This window comes from Procambarus clarkii, chromosome 12, assembly GCF_040958095.1.
Source record: "Procambarus clarkii isolate CNS0578487 chromosome 12, FALCON_Pclarkii_2.0, whole genome shotgun sequence".
Taxonomy (NCBI): Eukaryota; Metazoa; Arthropoda; class Malacostraca; order Decapoda; family Cambaridae; genus Procambarus; species Procambarus clarkii.
In genome coordinates, this window is record NC_091161.1 from 28,009,515 (window position 1) to 28,031,283 (window position 21,769).

Sequence of the window (21,769 nt, forward strand, 5' to 3'; positions counted from 1 at the left end):
GCATGAATGTAACAACACTGCATGAATGTGACAACACTGCCTGCATGTAACAACACTGCATGAATGTAACAACACTGCATGAATGTGACAACACTGCCTGCATGTAACAACACTGCATGAATGTGACAACACTGCATGAATGTGACAACACTGCCTGCATGTAACAACACTGCATGAATGTAACAACACTGCATGAATGTGACAACACTGCATGAATGTGACAACACTGCCTGCATATAACAACACTGCATGAATGTAACAACACTGCATGAATGTGACAACACTGCCTGCATGTAACAACACTGCATGAATGTGACAACACTGCATGAATGTGACAACACTGCCTGCATGTAACAACACTGCATGAATGTGACAACACTGCATGAATGTGACAACACTGCCTGCATATAACAACACTGCATGAATGTGACAACACTGCATGAATGTGACAACACTGCCTGCATGTAACAACACTGCATGAATGTGACAACACTGCATGAATGTGACAACACTGCATGAATGTGACAACACTGCATGAATGTGACAACACTGCATGAATGTGACAACACTGCCTGCATATAACAACACTGCATGAATGTAACAACACTGCATGAATGTGACAACACTGCCTGCATGTAACAACACTGCATGAATGTGACAACACTGCATGAATGTGACAACACTGCATGAATGTGACAACACTGCATGAATGTGACAACACTGCATGAATGTGACAACACTGCCTGCATATAACAACACTGCATGAATGTAACAACACTGCATGAATGTGACAACACTGCCTGCATGTAACAACACTGCATGAATGTGACAACACTGCATGAATGTGACAACACTGCATGAATGTGACAACACTGCATGAATGTGACAACACTGCATGAATGTGACAACACTGCCTGCATATAACAACACTGCATGAATGTAACAACACTGCATGAATGTGACAACACTGCCTGCATGTAACAACACTGCATGAATGTGACAACACTGCATGAATGTGACAACACTGCATGAATGTGACAACACTGCATGAATGTGACAACACTGCATGAATGTGACAACACTGCCTGCATATAACAACACTGCATGAATGTAACAACACTGCATGAATGTAACAACACTGCCTGCATGTGACAACACTGCCTGCATGTAACAACACTGCATGAATGTGACAACACTGCATGAATGTGACAACACTGCATGAATGTAACAACACTGCATGAATGTGACAACACTGCATGAATGTGACAACACTGCATGAATGTGACAACACTGCCTGCATATAACAACACTGCATGAATGTGACAACACTGCATGAATGTAACAACACTGCCTGCATGTGACAACACTGCCTGCATGTAACAACACTGCATGAATGTGACAACACTGCATGAATGTGACAACACTGCCTGCATATAACAACACTGCATGCATGTGACAACACTGCATGTATGTAACAACACTGCATGAATGTGACAACACTGCATGAATGTGACAACACTGCCTGCATATAACAACACTGCATGTAAGTGACAATGCTGCTTGTGACAACTTGTATTTCCTCACCGCATAAGTTTTAATGAAAAACGCAAATAAACTGTAAATCTTTTATTATACTCTTATAACAAAAGAGAAATACTGAAGAGGCGGTGCAGTACAAGCCATTGTTCCTACATAATGTTCAGTTACTCGTAAGTGTTCAAAGAGCAGGAAGCCAATGCTCAAGCTAATTCTTCAACAATGACCAATAATATGTGGTTATTCAATGCTTACAAAAGTACTGAACTAGAAGAAATTTGTGTAGGGCCTAAATTATGATTATTTACCATTTTTCTGAGTAGGGAGAAAGCAAATGTCGAAGCCATCATCAATAAAGTTACTGAAACTTCTTTACTAAACCAGTAGATTTCAATATTATACTCAACAGCGGTGGTCAAGCCGGTACGACCTGTCCTTACAGTGGTGTGGTCACGACAGCCTTGGCGGAGGACCTGATCAATCATTTAGAAGGCTGGTCTGATCATCATGGTGGCCTCCATGAGAGAGTCATGGTAGCCCTCCCACGGCTGCCAGTCGATGCCGTCTGCATAGCTCTCATGTTTGCCAACGTACTGGTAGCCGTTCAAGTTGGAGATGTGACAATTGTCATACCACCAGGCGCCACGGTACCTTCAGTGAAGAAAACAATATAACACTATTATTCCTAAACTTTCATCGTTATTGAGCTTATTAAACATTAGCATGTATGGCGGTGTTTCATACATTAGCATTCTCGTGTAACTTTAGACGTTGCTCCCGTATTTGGTTGACACTAAGGAAAGAATTTGTGCCATTCCCACTAACATGGTGCATCTCAAAGGAAGGTTATGTTACACAGTGCATGTCAAAAAGGCTTGTCATACACACTATATTCCTTTTAATAATTTGCGAAGGATTTAACATGATCTGCCGCACGATAAAGCTACCATTTCTTAATGCTGCATTAATTTTCAAATTTCCTAGGGTATTAAAGATATTATATATACTCTTCATGGGGAAGGTTCAGTATATTATTATATAACTACCTTTCTACTGCAAGGATTTTAAAAGACTTTGAAGAGTGTTTGAAGAAGTCTTTGAAGAGAACAGGCAGAGTTGAGTGAATGTTGAGAGCGTGACTAGGGGAACCTGAGGATACCTACGTGAGGGCACAGTTTGCTGTACTATTGTCATGGTCAGCGTCGTGGGTGGAGAAGGGGTATCCATCGTGCTTCCCGCCTCCCAGACCGTCTCCGGCGTCGCCCGTGTACCTGCTCCAGACAACACATGTTACTCGCAGCTCGCCCTCTCACCTCCACCACAATACGTATCTCTCACCACAATAGTTGTATCTCACAAAACTGTGAGATACAACTTTGACGAAATAATCCTATATTTATTTTCTTATTAAAGTTTTATACACCATTATTGTAGAATACCTAAAATTAGATTAGTTTTTACGTATACAGCTATAGTTTAAGACGCATGAAAATATCTGGAAAAGAATTTACCTTCCCACACTGATACGATAATTTGTGTCAGGAGCCATTATGTTGAAGCGTCCGTACTTTGCCCATCGTTGTTCCCCCTCATAGTTCTTGAGGTCAATCCTCAGTTCCTGAAGTGTGACAGAAGTGAGCTGGTGGAGAAGGTCGAGGCCCAGCCAGAACTCGCCCTCCAGATGACCAAATCCTAGTTGATACTCGACCCATGTACGGTAAAAATCTTCTCGTTCAGAGAGGTTGCGGCGTCTCTGGAAGACGGTCCAGCCGCCGCCGTCTACACTTTGATCACAGAAAACGGTAACGGAGGCGTCAGGGTGCTTACGGAACGGATACACCTGCCGGATGCCGGCTCCAGTGTCGCCAGCAGCCAGTAGGTCTTTGCAGTGTCGCGGATTTTTCTCACTGTTCTTGGTCTCTTTTACTGCTGTCAACGTCTCCTGTAACAGTGACATGACAAAAAGATAAGGAAGAACAACCTTATAAATGCTAGGTAATAAATCTTTATATCAAATCAAAGTCATACATACCAAGACCTGGCGAGGTGCGTTATTTACTGCTGAATGCTTGACAATAAGCGATTCATTTCTCTTTATAATGATAATAATTGTTTTGACAGGACATAAATATAATGTTTTACAGGACCGTACATCCAAAATAGGTAATACACTTTAAATTACTTTGGTACCTGATGTTGTTTGGGTGATGGAGGACATATCTTCACTACACACTATAATCATATAAGCAACACATAACCATCTAAGCCACACATAACCATCTAAGCCACACATAACTATCTAAGCCACACATAACCATCTGCACAGTAACCATCTAAACTACACATAACCATCTTAACTGTAGCCATCTTAGCTACACATAACCATCTTAGCTACACATAACCATCTTAGCTACATATAACCTTCTTAGCTACACATAACCATCTTAGCTACACATAACCATCTTAGCTACACATAACCATCTTAACTACATATAACCTTCTTAGCTACACATAACCATCTTAGCTACACATAACCATCTTAGCTACATATAACCTTCTTAGCTACACATAACCATCTTAGCTACACATAACCATCTTAGCTACACATAACCATCTTAGCTACATATAACCTTCTTAGCTACACATAACCATCTTAGCTACACATAACCATCTTAGCTACATATAACCATCTTAGCTACACATAACCATCTTAGCTACTCATAACCATCTTAGCAACTCATAACCATCTTCAATTTATCTATCTTAGCTACATATAACCTTTGTAGCTCAGCCCGTCCTCCAAAAATTGGGAGGTAAATGTAACAGCCCCATAAGTGCAATTATGTACTATGTATGGCAGTCAGGAAATGTACTTATTACACTTAGTATTAAAACGTACTGTCAATTCGGAGGATGGGTTGCTACATATCTCTTCTCCTTCTCATATCTCTCCTCTCTTCTCTCTCCTTTTCTCTCCTCTCTCCTTTTCTCTCCTTCTTCTCTCTCCTTTTCTCTCCTTCTTCTCTCTCTCTCTTTCTCTCTCTCACCTTATCTCTCCTTCTCTCTCTTCTCTCTCTCTTTCTCTCTCTCTTTTCTCTCTCTCTCTTCTTCTTCTATCTCTTTCTTCTCTCTCACTCTCTTGTTCTCTTTTTCTTTCTTCTGTCTCTCTCTCTCACTTCTCTTTTTCTTTCTTCTGTCTCTCTCTCTCTCACTTCTCTTTTTCTCTCTCTTCTTTCCCCTTTTCTCTTTTTTCTCTATTATCTCTCCTCTCTCTCTCTCTCTCTCTCTCTCTCTCTCTCTCTCTCTCTCTCTCTCTCTCTCTCTCTCTCTCTCTCTCTCTCTCTCTCTCTCTCTCTCTCTCTCTCCCTGCCTTCCTGCTATCTCTCTTCTTCTTCTCTCAATCTCTCTCTCTCTCTTCTCTCTCTCCATTTTTTCTCTGTCTCTCCATTTTTTCCCTCTCTCTCTCTCTCTCTCTCTCTCTCTCTCTCTCTCTCTCTCTCTCTCTCTCTCTCTCTCTCTCTCTCTCTCTCTCTCTCTCTCTCTCTCTCTCTCTCTCTCTCTCTCTCTCTCTCTTTCTCTCTCTCTCTCTCTCTCTCTCTCTCTCTCTCTCTCTCTCTCTCTCTCTCTCTCTCTCTCTCTCTCTCTCTCTCTCTCTCTCTCTCTCTCTCTCTCTCTCTCTCTCTCTCTCTCTCTCTCTCTCTCTCTCTCTCTCTCTCGCTCGCTCTCTCTCTCTCTCGCTCGCTCTCTCTTTCTCTCGCTCTCTCTCTCTCTCTCTCTCCCTCCCTCTCCCCCCCCCCTCCTTCCCTCTCTCTCCTTTCTCCTCTCTCTTCTACTTTCTTCTTTCTCTTCTACTTTCTTCTTTCTCTTCTACTTTCTTCTTTCTCCTTCTTCATCTCTCTCTCTTTATTCTTCTCATCTTCTTCTCTCATCTCTCTCTCTCAATTTTTCTCTACTTCTCTCTCTCTTTTCTCTCTCTTTTTGTCTCTGCCTCTGTCTCTCTCTCTCTATCTATCTATCTATCTATCTATCTTTTTTTCTCCCTTTTTTCTCTCTTCTTCTCTCTCTCTATCTTTTTTTCTCCTCTTATTTCTCTCTCTTCTCCTCTTTCTTCTCTTTTTTTCTCTCTCTCCTCTTCCCTCTGTCTTTTTTTTCTCGACATCAATTCTTCTCTTCTTCTTCTCTCCCTCTAAATTCTTATCTTCTCTCTATTCTCCCTCTCTCTTCTTCTTCTCTCTATTCACCCTATCTCTTCTTCTTCTCTCTCTCTCTCTCTCTCTCTCTGTTGGTTAGGAGAAATGTGGGGTATTGGTCTGTGGTTCTATTAATGATTATCCCTGAAGTTATCGGAGAGGTTATGTTAATCCAGATATGGTCAAGAGCTATGTCAGTACAATCAGTGATTCTAGTAGGTCAAGTGATTAAGGGTATGAGGAGGCAGGAATTCATACAGTTAAGGAAACTTGCACTAGGAGGGTTATCAGGCTCGTAGAGGTCAATGTTTAAGTCCCCAGAAATAAGTAAGTGGTTTTGTTCAGTCTGTTCTCTAGTATTAGATTTCTAAGGTTAGAGTTGAATTTAATCACATCAGTGTTAGGAATTCTGTAGACTGCTCCCACAGTCAGGACAGCCTCGCCACCCTTGACGCTGAAACAGGCAAAATATACTCTCCACAGGGGTCTCTAATTTTAATTACTTTTAAGAAAGTCAGTTATTGGTGGTAGTAAAGAGCAGTACCACCACCTCTTTGAATAGGACAACAGATGTGAATTGCTGAGTAGTTTGGTATGTTGTAGAGTTGAATAGTATCCTCTTTTAACTACGTTTCAGTAAGCACAACAAAGTGTCGGAAAATCCGACACCATTTAATAATATTACATGCAGGCAGATAACATTGCTGCTGCGTTGTATAAACAAGTTACCCATAGAAAATGTAACTTGTAGTGGAATTCCTGTCTATAGAAAATGGGATATCATTACCACATACTATTATAAATTCACCACCTATTATGGTGGGAATTATTCTTAAATACATTAGTCTTTGGACTTTACCATCATAAAAACATCTCATATAAATTAACTTAATTATCAGAATTAAAATAGAGTAAATGTGACCCTTCTATCACTTACTGTCATCTGGACAATGTAGGCCAGTAGAGTGAGTGAGGAGGGGTGGTCAGCCATTGTTGTTGTCACCTCCGAGACGCGTGGAGCAAATTCGGCTCCTATCATATCTGGACAATGTCGGCCAGTAGCGTCAGTAGTATGGAGTGTCAGCCATTGTTATTGTACTTAGACCAGAGGCTCACAGGAGCAAATTCGGCTCCTGTTAATTTTACTTGGACGAAGTGTTATGGAAACCAAAGGTGTACCATAATCAACACGCTTTCAACAAATACAAGTTAAGTGTTCTGCCGAAACCCATTTATCTATCATTTATGGCCATTAATGTCATTAGATAGGGTGAGCCTGTTAGATCACGAGATCGCCTCATACTAAAGGTAATTTAGCCTTGGTCTTTATGGTTCCTTGTACAGTGTTTTCTCTGATATAGCTGTCATATATTAGGATTCTGGCTTCATAGCTAGCGCCCTTTTGACAGGTCAAGACGAGGAAGCATGCTATGTGTACCAGTTACTGGGTGATGGAAGCTACCTCAAAGAGGATAATTTGGTGTCTACATCCTGGTTATACCTGGTGGACTAAGGCCTGCTGTACAATAAGATAAGGAACCTGTTCAATATATGTAGTTTAATACTGTAGTTTGATTGGCTGCATATATATAAATTCAATATAAACCCCCCCTAATGTGTAGAGGATCGATTTGTGAGATTATGAGATTATTGCAGAAATACAGTCCACTTATCATCATACCAATTGCTATCGAAGTATATAAATTAATGTAAATATAAATTCTATATAAATTCATATAAATTAAATAAATATAAATCTCACAGGTCGGTTCCCACACAAAGAGAATTTGTTGGCAACTGTTTGAATCAGGGCACTAACATCATCAAAGGTATGGTTGGGGGCGGCAGACAAACCGTGGGGTAGGGTCATCCCATATAGATGCAATTACGGTTAAAGGGCACTATCTATACCGCTTTGGGGGACAAGGGTGCTTCCGTGTCCATCCTGAGTCGTAGTGTGTGGGGATCATACGTAGACTGATACTTAACAACAGGAGATTAACGGCAGTGTGAGATAATGCAATGCGAGTGTTGGGAGAGACAACTGTGGATTTCCAACTAGAAGATAGATGCTTTAAACATAGTTTTGTGGTAATACAAGATTACCATACTGAATTAATTATACATTACTCAAACATACAAACATTATCTTGGAAATTTATTTCCTCAAGAAATACTCGTGCACAATAGCTTTCAGTGCAAGGGGGAATAAATTGGAATGTGGGGGTCAAGCGGTAGACGTTAACAAGGTGAGGAGTAGAGAAGGAGTAGCAGTGATGAGGGGTAACTGTGGTAACTCCGCTGGGGCCCAGAATATTCAGTGGGCAGTCACGGTACCCAGGGATGTCATGATTACGGGAGAAGCGTCCTTAGTGATTAAAATGGCATGCAAAGTCAAGGGAGTAGACGTTGTGCAAATTGAGCCATTGGATAATCCAGCAGGGTTGGTGATAATAGGGACTATTAAATATATAAATGAAGGGGTATTTCATTTGAAGACTTTTAATCCCTCCTGGTGGCCAGTCACCTTAAGTAGGCATGCACACATAGCATGGTGGCACCCTGTTGAGGAGATTATTGTTGCTATGTTAGTGAGTCATAATGAGGGCGATGAGGACAGAATGGGTAAATTAGTGGGAAGAGTGGACAGGATGTCCATGGGAAGTTAGGTTAAGGAACCCTTAAGGGGCTTGGTCAGGGAGTTCCCGGATGTTTTTGCGCTGAGGGGGAGAACCCCCAGGGTGCATTACTCAAGGAGCACATAGGATTGACGTAGAGGGCGCACATCCAGTATATACGAGAGTGTATAGCGTACCCGTGGCACATCAGAGGGAGGTGAATGAGGAAATAACCAAGCTAAGGGATCATGATATCATTGAATCATCAAGTTCACCGTGACACATCCCTCTCGTGGTAGTCAGGAAAAATAATGGGGGAGTGAGGTTATGTGTAGATTTCCGCAGAATTAACAAGCTGACGAAGGACGAAGCATACCGATTACCAAACATACAGGACACATTGACACATATGAAGAGCACACAGTATTTTACTACATTAGACCTGCTATTTGCGTATCACCAGATACCACTGGAGGAAGAGTCAAGGGAAACCACAGCTTTTAGTGCGTGCAATGAGCTCTGGCAATATAAACGACTTCCAGGCTAATGATGAGTGTGTTATCGGGATAGATAGGTCCCAGGGCGTTGCTATACCTCGATGACGTAATTATGTTGGGAAAGTCAGGAGAGGAGCACATGCACAATTTGAGGAAACTCTTGCTAAGGCTGAGGTCTCACCACCTCAAAGTGAATTTTGAAGTGTCATTTTTAGGGGGGTGGGGGGAGAATTAGTAGCATTCCAGGGTCATACAGTGGACCGGACGGGTATCAATCCATTGCTAGATAAAACCGGAGATATTCAGGAGTTTCCAGCTCCCCAGAACAAGATAGATTGCAAATCTTTCCTGAGGTTAGTTAGCTATTATTTGTGGTTTATTAAAGATTTTGCAAAAATTGCGAGACCATTACATCAGATCAGGGGACTTGCAGAGTTGGTGTGGAGGAAGAAACAACAGCTGGCGTTCCAGGTATTGAGGGCTGCTGTAAGCTCTCGAATTATCTTGGCGTACCCAGATTTTAACAAACCATTTTTGGTATATGCGGATGCTTCTGAAACAGCGATAAGCGGTGTGGTAGCTCAATTGAAGTGGATGAGCGAGGACGGGAGCGTCCCATTGCCTTTTGTTCATGAATACTATGTCTTGCAGAGAGGTACTATAGTACAATTGAGAGGGAAGTGCTAGCAATCACTTTCATATTACAACGGAACTAGTACATCTTGGTCGGACATGAAATTTGGCTCAGAAGCGATCACAAACCTCTTAAGTATGTGTTCGAGTCCAAGGAGCCTTGTCAGCGATTGGCACGGTGGGTTACCTCTATCTCGGAGTTTAACATTACCAACTTTGAACATTTACCAGGGAAAAACCATGTGGTCGCTGACGCGTTGTCAAGGTGTCATAATGTAGCAGTTGTGAATGAAAGTGGGGAAGGGAAGGGAATTTTCAGGGGAAGCCATTACGACTATATAGCACTGGAAAGGGGTCAGAATAAGGATTTGGGATGGGACGGTGGGAAGGAAAGGTGCCTAACCACTTGGATTGTCGTGGTTTGAACGCCGACCTGAATGAAGCGAGACCGTCGCTCTACCATCCAGGCCAAGTGGTTGGAAGAAGAGGTGTTGTGGAATGTGAGGGAGTTGATTCGGAGTCAGGATGGTCACCCCCCCCCCTCCCCTGGGGGGGAGGAAAGGAAGTTCTTGAGGGGTCAGCGTACGGAGTTCAGGAAGTCACTTCCAGCACCAGTGGATGAGTTTGTGATTGAAGATGAGGTGTTGTATCACCTTAGTACGGTCGCGGGTATACGGTCTGAACCAGTATACCAGACAGTCTTGACACGAGAGGACTGCAATATATCTGTTTTATAAAATCCCAGCAGCAGGCCATGGATGGGCGTCTTGGACGCCCATCCATGGCGTCTGTAGAGGGCACGTCAAAGTTCTACTGGCCGTCCATGGGTAAAGATATCAAGGTCTATGTCATCTCTTGTGACAGTTGTCTGAGGTTCAAGGCACACAGGTTGGAAGCGGAATCTCTTCATAGGTGGCCGGATGTGAGTACTCCCTTCTAGAGAGTACACATAGATCTTATTGGGCCGCTAAAACAAGGTCATTCCGGGGGTTAGATACATATTTGCGGCAGTGGATGCACTCATATGGTTCACTGGGGTGAGTGCGCTCCGTTCTAAGTTGGCAGAGGAAGTGACCCAGGCCATGGTGGAAAGTGTGTTAACCAGGTTTGTGGCTCCTAAATTGGTTGGGTCATACCAAGGGTCTGTTACGGACCCGAGTCCAGCGTCGTAGCACGGAGCTGTGACGACCACGCCATCTGTGGGTCAGCTCCCAAAACCCCCTCCAAATGAACGATGCCATCTAGTGAGGACGAGATATACCGGCCACAGGGGCTGGTTTCCCGTCTTGATCAGCTCATGACATAGCCGCTGCTGACCTCTGGTGAGGTGACGCTTAGACAGCAACGCCATCTATGGAGTGGATAGGTGGGCGTTTGTGTCTAAGCCTGTAAGTGAGGTGCCCTAGAGTGTACCCAGTACTAATGACGTGTCTGATTACAGAGTCGACCTGGGACTGCTGAATCGGACGGTGGGCAGTCTACCCAAGGCAGCCATAGTATCTCCACGTGTTTGCTGCAGAAGCTGTGAGTCACCCCCCGGATTAACACTGTTGCGTTAGCCTGCCTGTGACGTGGCAGAACCAGGAATTGTCGTACCTGGGGCTGACTGGTGGAAGAGACTAGCCACTGTGGTGCTATATAGAGGAGAGTGATCAGCGGGATCACACGAGGCTCCTGCCTAGGGCTCGCAACCCTAGTATCGGTCGTGGAGGGGCCTACGCAGCGGAGCTGATTGGAACCTGCCAGCTACAGGCTGGATTTGTGGTTGAAGGCCTCCACGACGGTGCACCCAGTGGGACTGTGATTTGGCTGGCCTGTGGCCAGGGTAGATTCACTTAGGGAATCGAAGGATTCATCATGAGGCCACAAGAAGAGAATCTGGGCTACTCGTCTTGAGCACCGTAGAGCATCCTGTGTCTTCAGAGGAAGACAAGTTAATGTACATAAGTGTAGTTATAGCCCCAGCGAGTGACTGTTTATATATTTATTTATTGGTGGTGGTGAATATATATTTAAATTAGTGCATTTTTATCCCTTCCCCCTTTAATTTTCTTGCGTTACGGAACACACCCCTTGAAAGCCACTACTAACTTGGGCCGGATACCCAAACTCTAATAACATCAGAGAAGAACCCCAGTTGTGACCCAATAGGGCCGTAACTGGGTCAGAGTTTATAAATCAAGTGTTTCAAGGCATCGCGAGTGTGTATCAACTCAAACATACTCCAGTGCTGGCATATCGGCCGTCGGCGAATGGTTTGGTAGAAAGACACAATGCTGAGGTAATCAGCATTCTGTGGCATTTGGCTGTGGATGATGCGTTTTCATGGGATCAGAGTTTGTAGATGGTGGAATCGGATGAACGCTCAACACAGCGTTCATAGGTCGGTGGGAGAGACTGCATTTTTTGTTTCGTGGGTTTGATCCCCGACTTCCGTTCACGACGTTCACACGCAAGCAACCTCCATGCTATGCGTTAGACTTCTAAAGTGTTGTCAGTAGGCGTGCAACCAAGGTATTTGACTTGGTGAAGCTACATCTAAGAAAGTCGGCAGAGGTATATTATTATGCACGGAACAGGGGTACAAGCAAAGGTGATCAATGAGGGTGATAGGGTGTTCGTAAAGCAGATGCACACCCAGGCAGAAGGTAAGTTGGAACCCAAGTTTGTGGGGCAATGTCGGATAATTAGTAAAAAGAACGTATAAGTTAAGGTAAAGGTGCTAAACACAGAGCATGTGTTCTATCACCCAAACCGCGTCTATATACTGACCGGTCATGCAAGTGAGGAGCCATACCCTACGGGGAGTGTGCCTGGGGAGAGCACACCGGTGGCTGATTATACAGGTAGGGGTAAGGAGAGGAGTTTGCAAAAAATGAAACGCATGAATTCAAGGGTGATAGCGCAGAACAGCATTCGCAGGACCGGGGAAAAGGTCCACAGGCGACAGTGACACAAAGCTATCCCACCCGCTCTCGTCGTGTCATGAACACAAGGAACATAGGATGTACTTTAGAGTGGTGCATGGGCATGGTATCCTTTTGTAGTGTGTAGTGTAGTATGTAGTGTGTAGGGTAGAATGTAGTGTGTGGTGTAGAATGTAATGTGTGTGGTGTATAATGTAGTGTGTGGCATAGAATGTTGTGTGTAGAGTGTAGTGGGTGGTGTAGTATAGTGACATTTCGACGCCTGGTGTTGAGTTGGTGTTGCAAAGTAGGTAGTGTTCATTTTTGTATGAAATTGTTACTAAGGATGAAGAACCTTAGACTTATGTGGTGTGTAAACATTCATGTCAAGTGTCATTGTTTAATACCAGCATTCTGGTTCATGTTATAATTATGGTTATGTAAGTATTATGTCAGTAGTCTAGGTATATGTGCATTGTGGGGTATGAGTAAACAAATATTACAGATTATGTCACCCATGCTATGATGCAGATTTAATGCATATGATATAGAGGTGTTGTGTTTCATGTCGGGGATTTTTTTTAATTATTTCATCATGTGTATTGTGAACTTGCAGTATGACTTTATAATAGTACTTATATGGTGGGTGCATCCTCCAGGTCCTCGCACTAATGGAACCATTGCAATGATGCATATCGGGACTTATGCCTGTTTAAAGAGGGGAGTGATGTTGTAATCCACAAGTTAAGAGGGAATATTAGCTAGTGAATCAAGCACAAAAACACTTAACAAATGATGGGTGGATGTAATGTTAGGAATGCAGACTGTGGTCATACATCGAGGTAAGGTCAAGGCATTAAGACAGCAGTTGCCTAACCAAACGAATGAAGCAGCCAAGAGGACAAAGGGTGACCTCAAATTTCTAGGTACAAGGAGAGTTACGGTTAGTCGGATTATACCCTCCTGGGGATGTGGTGTAATGTTTGAAGTTATGACCAACTGGAGGCAGTCTCATGGTAGGAGCGGTTCTGGTAAGTCCTCCTTATCTCCATCTGTGGCAGCAACGAAGTGAAATTGACAAAATATGTGGGGACCCGATTTGATCTTGTTGACCAAGTCAAATCTGCAGTATGTGAGTATTGAATGGAAGACTAACGGAGTGTATAGAGTTGTAGTGATGATTCAGTATTAGGGACTTAGGCGGAGATTATGAGCTCAGGTGGTGAACGGGGAGGTACAATGGGGTTATCTGTATGGGTAACTGATTTAACCAGAGAAAGAAGGTTAATGTGTTAATTAATATAAGAGTATATTGATGTAATTAAATTGGAAAACCCGACGGCCTTTAATTACCTTCCATGTGTCCTTTCGTTGAGTTTCTGTACAAACCTAGCGTTACGCTTCAAGGGTCCGATGTGGAGAATTACATGGAGCAAGTAACTGTTCTTAAGGCAACGGAGTTATAGCTGTGTAATCCCTATGTTCGGAATGAACCTGGGTTCAACGATCACGGCGAAGGGAAGGTGCTGAATGATAGGGAAGGTTGTGAAGGGTAGGGGGGTTGGTGAAAAGCAGGGAAAGTGCTGAAGGGTAGGGGTAGATGGGAAGGGTAGGGGAGGTGGTGAAGGGTAGAGAATGGGCTGAAGGGTAGGGAAGGAGGTGAAGGGTAGGCATTGTGGTGAAGGGTAGTTAAGGTAGGGAAGGTGTTGAAGGGTAGGAAAGGTTGTGAGCGGTAGTGAAGGGTAGGGAAGGTGAAAGTAGTGAAGGGTAGGGAAACTGGCGAACGATAATTAAGGTAGTGAAGGATTGGGAAGGTAGTGAAAGGTAAGGGCAGGGGGTGAAGTGTAGGAAAGGTGCTGCAGTGTAGTGAAGGTTATAGAAGGTAGGGAAGGATAAGAATGGTAGTGAAAGGTAGTTATGGTTTTGAAGGGTGGGGAAGGTGGTGAAGGGTAGTGAAGGTGGTGAAGAGTTGGGAATGTGTTGAAGGGTAGGGGGAGGTGGTGAAGGGTAGGGGAGTTGGTGAAGGGTAGTGAATGTGGTGAAGGGTAGGGGAGTTGGTGAAGGGTAATGAATGTGGTGAAGGGTACGGATGGTGGTGAAAGCTAGTGAAGGTAGGGACTGGTAAGGATGGTAGTGAAGGAAAGGGAAGGAGCTGAAGGGTAGGGGAGGTGGTGAAGGGTAGTGACGGGTACGGAAGGTGGTGAAGGGTAGGGAAGGTGGTGAAGGGTTGTGAAGGGTAGGGAAGGTGGTGAAGGATTGTGAAGGGTAGGGAAGGTGGTGAAGGGTTGTGAAGGGTAGGGAAGGTGGTGAAGGATTGTGAAGGGTAGGGAACGTGGTGAAGGGTTGTGAAGGGTAGGGAAGGTGGTGAAGGGTTGTGAAGGGTAGGGAAGGTGGTGAAGGGTAGGGAACGTGGTGAAGGGTTGTGAAGGGTAGGGAAGGTGGTGAAGGGTAGGGAAGGTGGTGAAGGGTAGGGAACGTGGTGAAGGGTTGTGAAGGGTTGTGAAGGGTAGGGAAGGTGGTGAAGGGTAGGGAAGGTGGTGAAGGAAGGGAAGAGTTGGGGAGAGGGTGAAGGACAGAGATGATAGTTAAAGGTTGAGAAGGTGTGGTGAAGGGTAGGGAAAGTGGTAAAGGGGAGTGAAAGTGTAAAGGATAGTGGAGGTTAAGGAAGGTGGCGAAGGGTAGTGATTAGGTTGAAGGGTAGTGGAGGTGGTGAAGGGTAGGGAAGGTGTTGAAAGGAAGGTAAATAACAGGGGAAGGCGCCAAGCCATTACGACTAAATATAGCAATTGGAAGGGGGGGGGTAAGGATAAGGATTTAGGATAGGAAATGGGGAAGGAAAGGTGCCCAACCGCTTGGACGTTCGGGGATTGGTGAAACTGCATGAAGCGAGGCCATCGCTCTACCGTCCAGCCCAAGTGGCTGGGTAGGTGGGTGAAGGGTAGTGAATGTAGTGAAGAGTAGAGAAGGGTAGGGAAGGTATTGAAGGGTAGGGAAGATCCCCAGCGGAGGCGGAAATAAGTGGGGCAGAGTTTCTTTCACCCTGATGGGCCTATTCACCAAGCAGTGATGCCGCGGAGATGCTAAGCCACGAAATCATCTCAAGGTGATGATTTCGTTTCGGAGTTTCCCCACGTGGGAGTACCTCCTGGTTCTTATATGAGTGGGATTGGGTGGTTATAGATAGGAGCTGCCTCGTATGGGCCAATAGGACTTCTGCAGTTACCTTTGTTCTTATGTTCTTATGTGGTGAAAGGTCGGGAAGATAGTGAAGATGGTGAAGGGTAGTGAAGGAATTGAAGGGAAGGAATGGTCGTTAAGGGTAGGGAAGGTGATAAATGGTATTGAAGGTGGTGAAGGGAAGGGAATGTGTTGAAGGGTAGGGATGGTGATGAAAGGTAGGGGAGGTGGTGAAGGGGTAGGGAAGTTGAAGGGTAGTGAATGTAGTGAAGGGAAGGGAAGATGGTGCAGGGTTCGGATGATGATGAAGGCTAGTGAAGGAAATGAATGGTAAGGATGGTAGTGAAGGAAAGGGAAGGAGCTGAAGGGTAGGGAAGGTGATGAAGGGTACGGAAGGTGGTGGAGAGTAGCGAAGGTGTTAAAGGGTAGAGAAGGTGGTGGTTAAGGGTAGGGGGAGTTGGTGAAGTGTAAGGATGGTGGTGAAGGAAAGGGAAGGAGCTGAAGGGCAGGGGATTCGGTGAAGGGTAAGGATGGTGGTGAAGGTTAGGAATTGTGGTGAAGGGTAGGGAAGGTGGTGAAGGGTAGTGAATAGTAGAGAAGGTGATGAAGGGTAGGGAAGGTGGTAAAGGGTAGGGAAGGTGGTGAAGGGTAGTAAAGAGCAGGGAAGGTGGTGAAGGGTAGTAAAGAGTAGGGAAGGTGGTGAAGAGTAGGGAAGGTGGTGAAGGGTAGTAAAGAGTAGGGAAGGTGGTGAAGAGTAGGGAAGGTGGTGAAGGGTAGTAAAGAGCAGGGAAGGTGGTGAAGAGTAGGGAAGGTGGTGAAGGGTAGTAAAGAGCAGGGAAGGTGGTGAAGGGTAGTAAAGAGTAGGGAAGGTGGTGAAGAGTAGGGAAGGTGGTGAAGGGTAGTAAAGAGCAGGGAAGGTGGTGAAGAGTAGGGAAGGTGGTGAAGGGTAGGGAAGGTGGTGAAGAGTAGGGAAGGTGGTGAAGGGTAGTAAAGAGCAGGGAAGGTGGTGAAGAGTAGGGAAGGTGGTGAAGGGTAGGGAAGGTGGTGAAGAGTAGGGAAGGTGGTGAAGGGTAGTAAGGAGTAGGGTAGGTGGTGAAGAGTAGGGAAGGTGGTGAAGGGTAGTAAGGAGTAGGGAAGGTGGTGAAGAGTAGGGAAGGTGGTGAAGGGTAGTAAAGAGCAGGGAAGGTGGTGAAGAGTAGGGAAGGTGGTGAAGGGTAGGGATTGTTGTGAAGGGTGATGAAAATGGCAATAGAGAATGAAGGTACTGGAGGAAATGGAAAGTTGGTAAGGATGTGTAGTAAAGATGGTTACTATGGTAAAGATAGCATGTAGGAAAGATGGTTACTGTGGTACAGATAACGCATAGTGTAGATGGTTACTGTTGTACATATAATGTGCAGTAAAGATGGTTGCTGTGATAAAGATAACGTGTAGTAAAGATGGTCAATGTTGTAAAGATAACGTGTAGTAAAGATTTTTACTGTGATAAAGATAACGTGTACTAAAGAGAGCATGTTAAGGTGTTTTGGTTACGTTGATTTAGAGTGTGTTGACAGTACAAATTGCAAGTGAGCGAACCATGTTCCAGGTCAAATATTTGAATACGGTCAAGTGGGATATCTAATAGTTACTTATGTTGATTTTAAAATCGGAATTTGTCTTGAATGTTATAAGCCTGACAGCCCTTTGTTTTGATGATATTTATAATACAATTATGTGACAATTAAATTTATGGGATTCAAACACAAGAAGTTAACGAGGCATAATTCTAGAAAGTGAGAAAATTATATGTTGTTACATAGTTATTGCAACTTATGAATGCGCCTCTCAGGCCAGTTGCATCTTGGACGACCATAACTTGAGAATGGGATGATTAAGAGTGCTAGTACTCGCAATTACTAACAAAATTAATATTCACCTGCAAGAAGTTTAAGAACCAGTTTTCATCTTGGCTGGTGCAGGAGGCGAGGGCGGTAGCTACGCAGGATGGGCTGAATCCTGCAGCCTGCAGCAGGGAAGGCGCCTCGGGGTTCCCAACATTGGGTTCAGCTTGAGTGGGCACGTGTATACGCTCTGACGCAGCTATCACCAGTACCACCTTCGTCAGCACCAACGCCCACCCAAACATCGTCCCCACAGGTGTAAAAGGTCCCGTGCAGGTCACTGAGGCGCTGTGATAAATGCTGGAGTTTAGCAGACGTCCTACTGATGCTTATACAATATGACGGGTGTCAATTGTAATGTTGGCTTGACGATCCGGTGCTGTGATATGACAGCTTAGGAGAGAGCAGCCTGTGGTGGGTAGTGGTGTGCACGAAGGTCTCATGCTGACTGTGACGTCGGGACCGTCGTAATTAATATAGCTCTGCACTGGAGTCCTGAAACTTGACTGCTTAAGCTGAAGATCAACACTTAAGAAGCAGTATTTATTCTTAATGTGTTCACATGACTCAGTCAGTATTTAGTGAGGTAGTCTGTGTCCAGGACGCCAGGCGGGTGCTCCATCAATATAACTCTATTCTCGATGGCTGTAAGATCGATTCACCTGCTAAAATGAATTTGAATAGGAGCTTACCGGCTTGAACGTCTTCAAGTTACCACTCCATGTGCCAGAGACCTGATGTTATTTTTTTATTTGTTTTAGATATCGTTAAATCATTTCTTTAATGTTTATTTTGGAATTTATTGCCTGTTAATGCATTCATTATTTGGATAAAGTGGGAGTGTTGAGGGTAGTGTGTGTTTAGCAGGCGGGATGACCTTGGGATGACTGCGTGGAAGAGGTCATGAGAGAGTTAAGGTCAGAGGCACGATACACTATGAGGTGAAAGAGTTGAGGTGATCGGGAGGCAATGGATGGTGAGGGATGGTTATGGGATTAGGCACTGAATGAAGGGGAAAGGCGGGTGGAGATAGGAGAGGAATGGAGGTAGGAGATGAGAATCACATCTCCCAGTTAACATTGTGTTCTCTACTGGTATCGATAATATCTTGTGGCTCATCCTAAAGTTTGTATTTTATGTTTGCATAACATAATCTTGCTTATTGCATACTGCAACATTACAATAATAAAGCGAATTAAGCAGAATAGATCTGTCAAAAACCAACTCAATTTCCTTGGTAAACGTAGTCTTTTTAATAAATGTAACTTGCTAGATACTTTCGTTGTAAACGCTGCAAATGCACTTTTTATTTGCAGTTTTATGTCAACCTGTCCTCTTAAAAAGAACGTCAACATTTGCCGTTTGACTCTACGGCTGTTTTTGGACGTTATTTTGTGTAAAACTACGTCTATTATCGCTTCCATGGACTATCTCTTGTTATACAATGAAATACCACACTCTTATTATTCTATAACTCACTGACTATGCTCTGATATTTGTTCTTCAAGTAAAAACATATATATTTTTGCCTTAATTAGGCCATAATCCAGAAAATTCCAGCCTATCGATCTTTATATTTAGGAAAACATCTAATAAATTTGGAAATGAATTTTTCGTTCGCCGACAGTTGCCTAATACTATTTAACCCTCTATGCTGTAATGTCGCTGGTCATTGTGACTTTCCCAGGATTTATATAGGTTTCGCAGTAGCATTTAGTCAGACTACAGTAATTTAACTAATGGGAAACCTCTATAGTTGTCGTAAATTAATAATAATCATTTATCAAATAATAAATTAGCAAACATATGCAACATTTTTATGTTACGACTTTTCAGGTAGGCCGTTCTGTTTGTTTACAACCCCAATGGTTCAAAATACACAATACTTTTAATATATAAGTGACTAAGTATGCTCTAATATATGGTCCTCAATGAAAATTATCGTTTTTTTTTGTTAATTTGTATATAATGAATAAGATTCCTTACTGTTGATCTTTATATTAAGAAAAACATCTAAACAAATTGGTATTGTGTTTTCGTTCAGATAAAGTTTCCAGATACTATTTCCTAATTATCAATTAATGTAGGTGGTTATGTTAATTCGCGGCTACCAGGGGCTTTCTCCCATTATACAATATAAATGTACTCACTAACTATTCTCTAGTATCTGTTCTTCAAGTAAAATTACCTATTTTTTTTGTTTAATTAGTCCATAATTCATAAAATTCCTTCAGGTCGATCTTTATATTTAGGAAAACATCTAATCAATTTAGAATTTAATTTTTCGTTCACCTACAGTTACCAGCTACTATTTCATTGTTATATTTTATGTCGCTGGTCATTACGATTTTCCAAGAATTTAAACAGCTAAACAGCAAGTAGCATCTTGTTAGAGTACAGGAATTTACCTATGGAGAACCTCGATAGCTGCCGAAAATTATTAATGATTATATATGGAATTTAAAATAATGAATTATTTCAGGCGGTTCTGCGGGTTTACAACCGAATTGTTTAAAAATCACACTATTTTAAATGTATGAGTCACTAGTATGCTCTGATATATGTTCTGCAATGAAAATAAAGATTGTTTTGTTGTTAATTACTCATAAATGTGTAATGTGTTAATTCAATCTAAAATCTTTTTGCAACGTTTATATGCGATATACGTAGCTGGCAAATACCTATAATTTAAAAATAATAGTTACAACATTCTATTAATACATAATGTTGAAATAAATATCACACAAAGTCTGTATATCTGTTTTTGAATGTCTTTTAAATTTTCTTTTAAAATAGTATTAATAATTTTTGTGAATCTTGAGTAAAAATTATGTTAATTATTATTAATCTAATTGTTATTATTTTAAGTAAAAGAATTGCAAGTATTCGAATAACCACGATGTCTCTGTTTGTGTAGGAATGCACGGATTTGTTTTTGTTATGAGATGGACGCCTTAGAAAGCATGGTGCAGGCGACCTGTGGCTCGCATCCGATCCCACGATCGTCGTCACCCCTAAATCAACACAACAACAGGCCACCTGTGTTATCCAGGTATTTAGTATTTACGATTATAATAAGTAATATTTCTTTTATAATAATATTGCAGCAGGTGGTGTAGTGGTAGGACACTCGCCTGGCGTTCCGCGAGCGCTATGTCATAGGTTCGTATCCTGGCCGGGGAGGATTTACTGGGCGCAAATCCTTAACTGTAGCCTCTGTTTAACGCAATTGTAAAATGCGTACTTGGATGAAAAAAAACGATTCTTCGCGGCAGGGATCGTATTCCAGGGACCTGCCCGAAACGCTACGCGTACTAGTGCTGTACAAGAATGTAACAACTCTTGTATATATCTCAGGTTAGGGGCTAGGCATTTACACTCTTAGGTCAGCAAACTAGCTAGAAGGTTAGACCATTAGACTCCACTGGTAAATCGGGGCCCTGCATGACCCAGCTTATCCTAACCTAGCCCAGCTTAAACCATCTTAGCAGAGTTCATTCTAGCTGTGCATAGTGCTTGCACAGCCTTGCTTATCCTAGTTTACCTCTTCCTAGCCTACCGTAGCCAAGCCTATCCCAGTATACCCTTACCTAGTCTTGCCTAGCCTAACCCTGCCTTGCTTTTAAACATGACCAGTCCTTCCTACCCTAGCCAAGCCTTGACCAGCTTAGCCAAGCCAATCCCTGCCTAGATTTAGCATTGCCTAGCCTTTTTATTAATATATAGAGGGTACCACCTCTGGTTGAGTTTATAGGAACCCTCCACTTATAGGGTTGAGGGTTCCATATATATATATATATATATATATATATATATATATATATATATATATATATATATATATATATATATATATATATATATATATATGTAAATATATATATATATATATATATATATATATATGTAAATATATATATATATATACATATATATATATATATATATATATATATATATATATATATATATATATATATATATATATATATATATATATATATATATATATATATATATGTTTCATTGAATATGACCGCATATTCTGTATTTATTATTTTCTGGTTTAGGGCTTCTATCCCTCTAACTATTTTCTTAGCATCAGGGCTTAATTGAAATAGGAGTTCTCCAAAACTCATTTTCGTACTTTTAAGGTGAAGAAAAGAAGTGATTTACTATAGAGTGTATTACACTTATTTGTATAATTTGCACGACGTTTCGAACCACCATGGTTCATTCTCAAGTGAACAGATCTTACAATACTAGTTGATTTTATACCCACATTAGGTCAGGTGATAATACAATGAAGGTGAAAAACATGGGGGGATA

General features: G+C 42.6%; 1 protein-coding gene and 1 long non-coding RNA gene across 2 annotated transcripts in view; one reads left to right on the forward strand and one right to left on the reverse strand.

Annotated features, from left to right (window-relative positions):
- Window positions 1-1,611: 1,611 nt before the first annotated feature.
- Window positions 1,612-17,846, reverse strand: LOC138349603 (techylectin-5A-like). The gene is made up of 4 exons (XM_069323496.1): window positions 17,476-17,846; window positions 3,048-3,478; window positions 2,700-2,807; window positions 1,612-2,187 (listed from the first exon to the last, which is right to left on the reverse strand). The coding sequence occupies exons 1-4, from the start codon at window positions 17,683-17,685 to the stop codon at window positions 2,022-2,024; spliced, it is 915 nt and encodes a 304-aa protein (XP_069179597.1). The 5' UTR covers window positions 17,686-17,846; the 3' UTR covers window positions 1,612-2,021.
- A 2,525-nt stretch (window positions 17,847-20,371) lies between these two features.
- Window positions 20,372-21,769, forward strand: part of LOC138364119 (uncharacterized) — a 27,107-nt gene continuing 25,709 nt past the window's right edge. Inside the window, exon 1 of the long non-coding RNA XR_011228308.1 lies at window positions 20,372-20,492. This is a non-coding gene — a long non-coding RNA (uncharacterized lncRNA). The remainder of the gene's footprint in view (window positions 20,493-21,769) is intronic.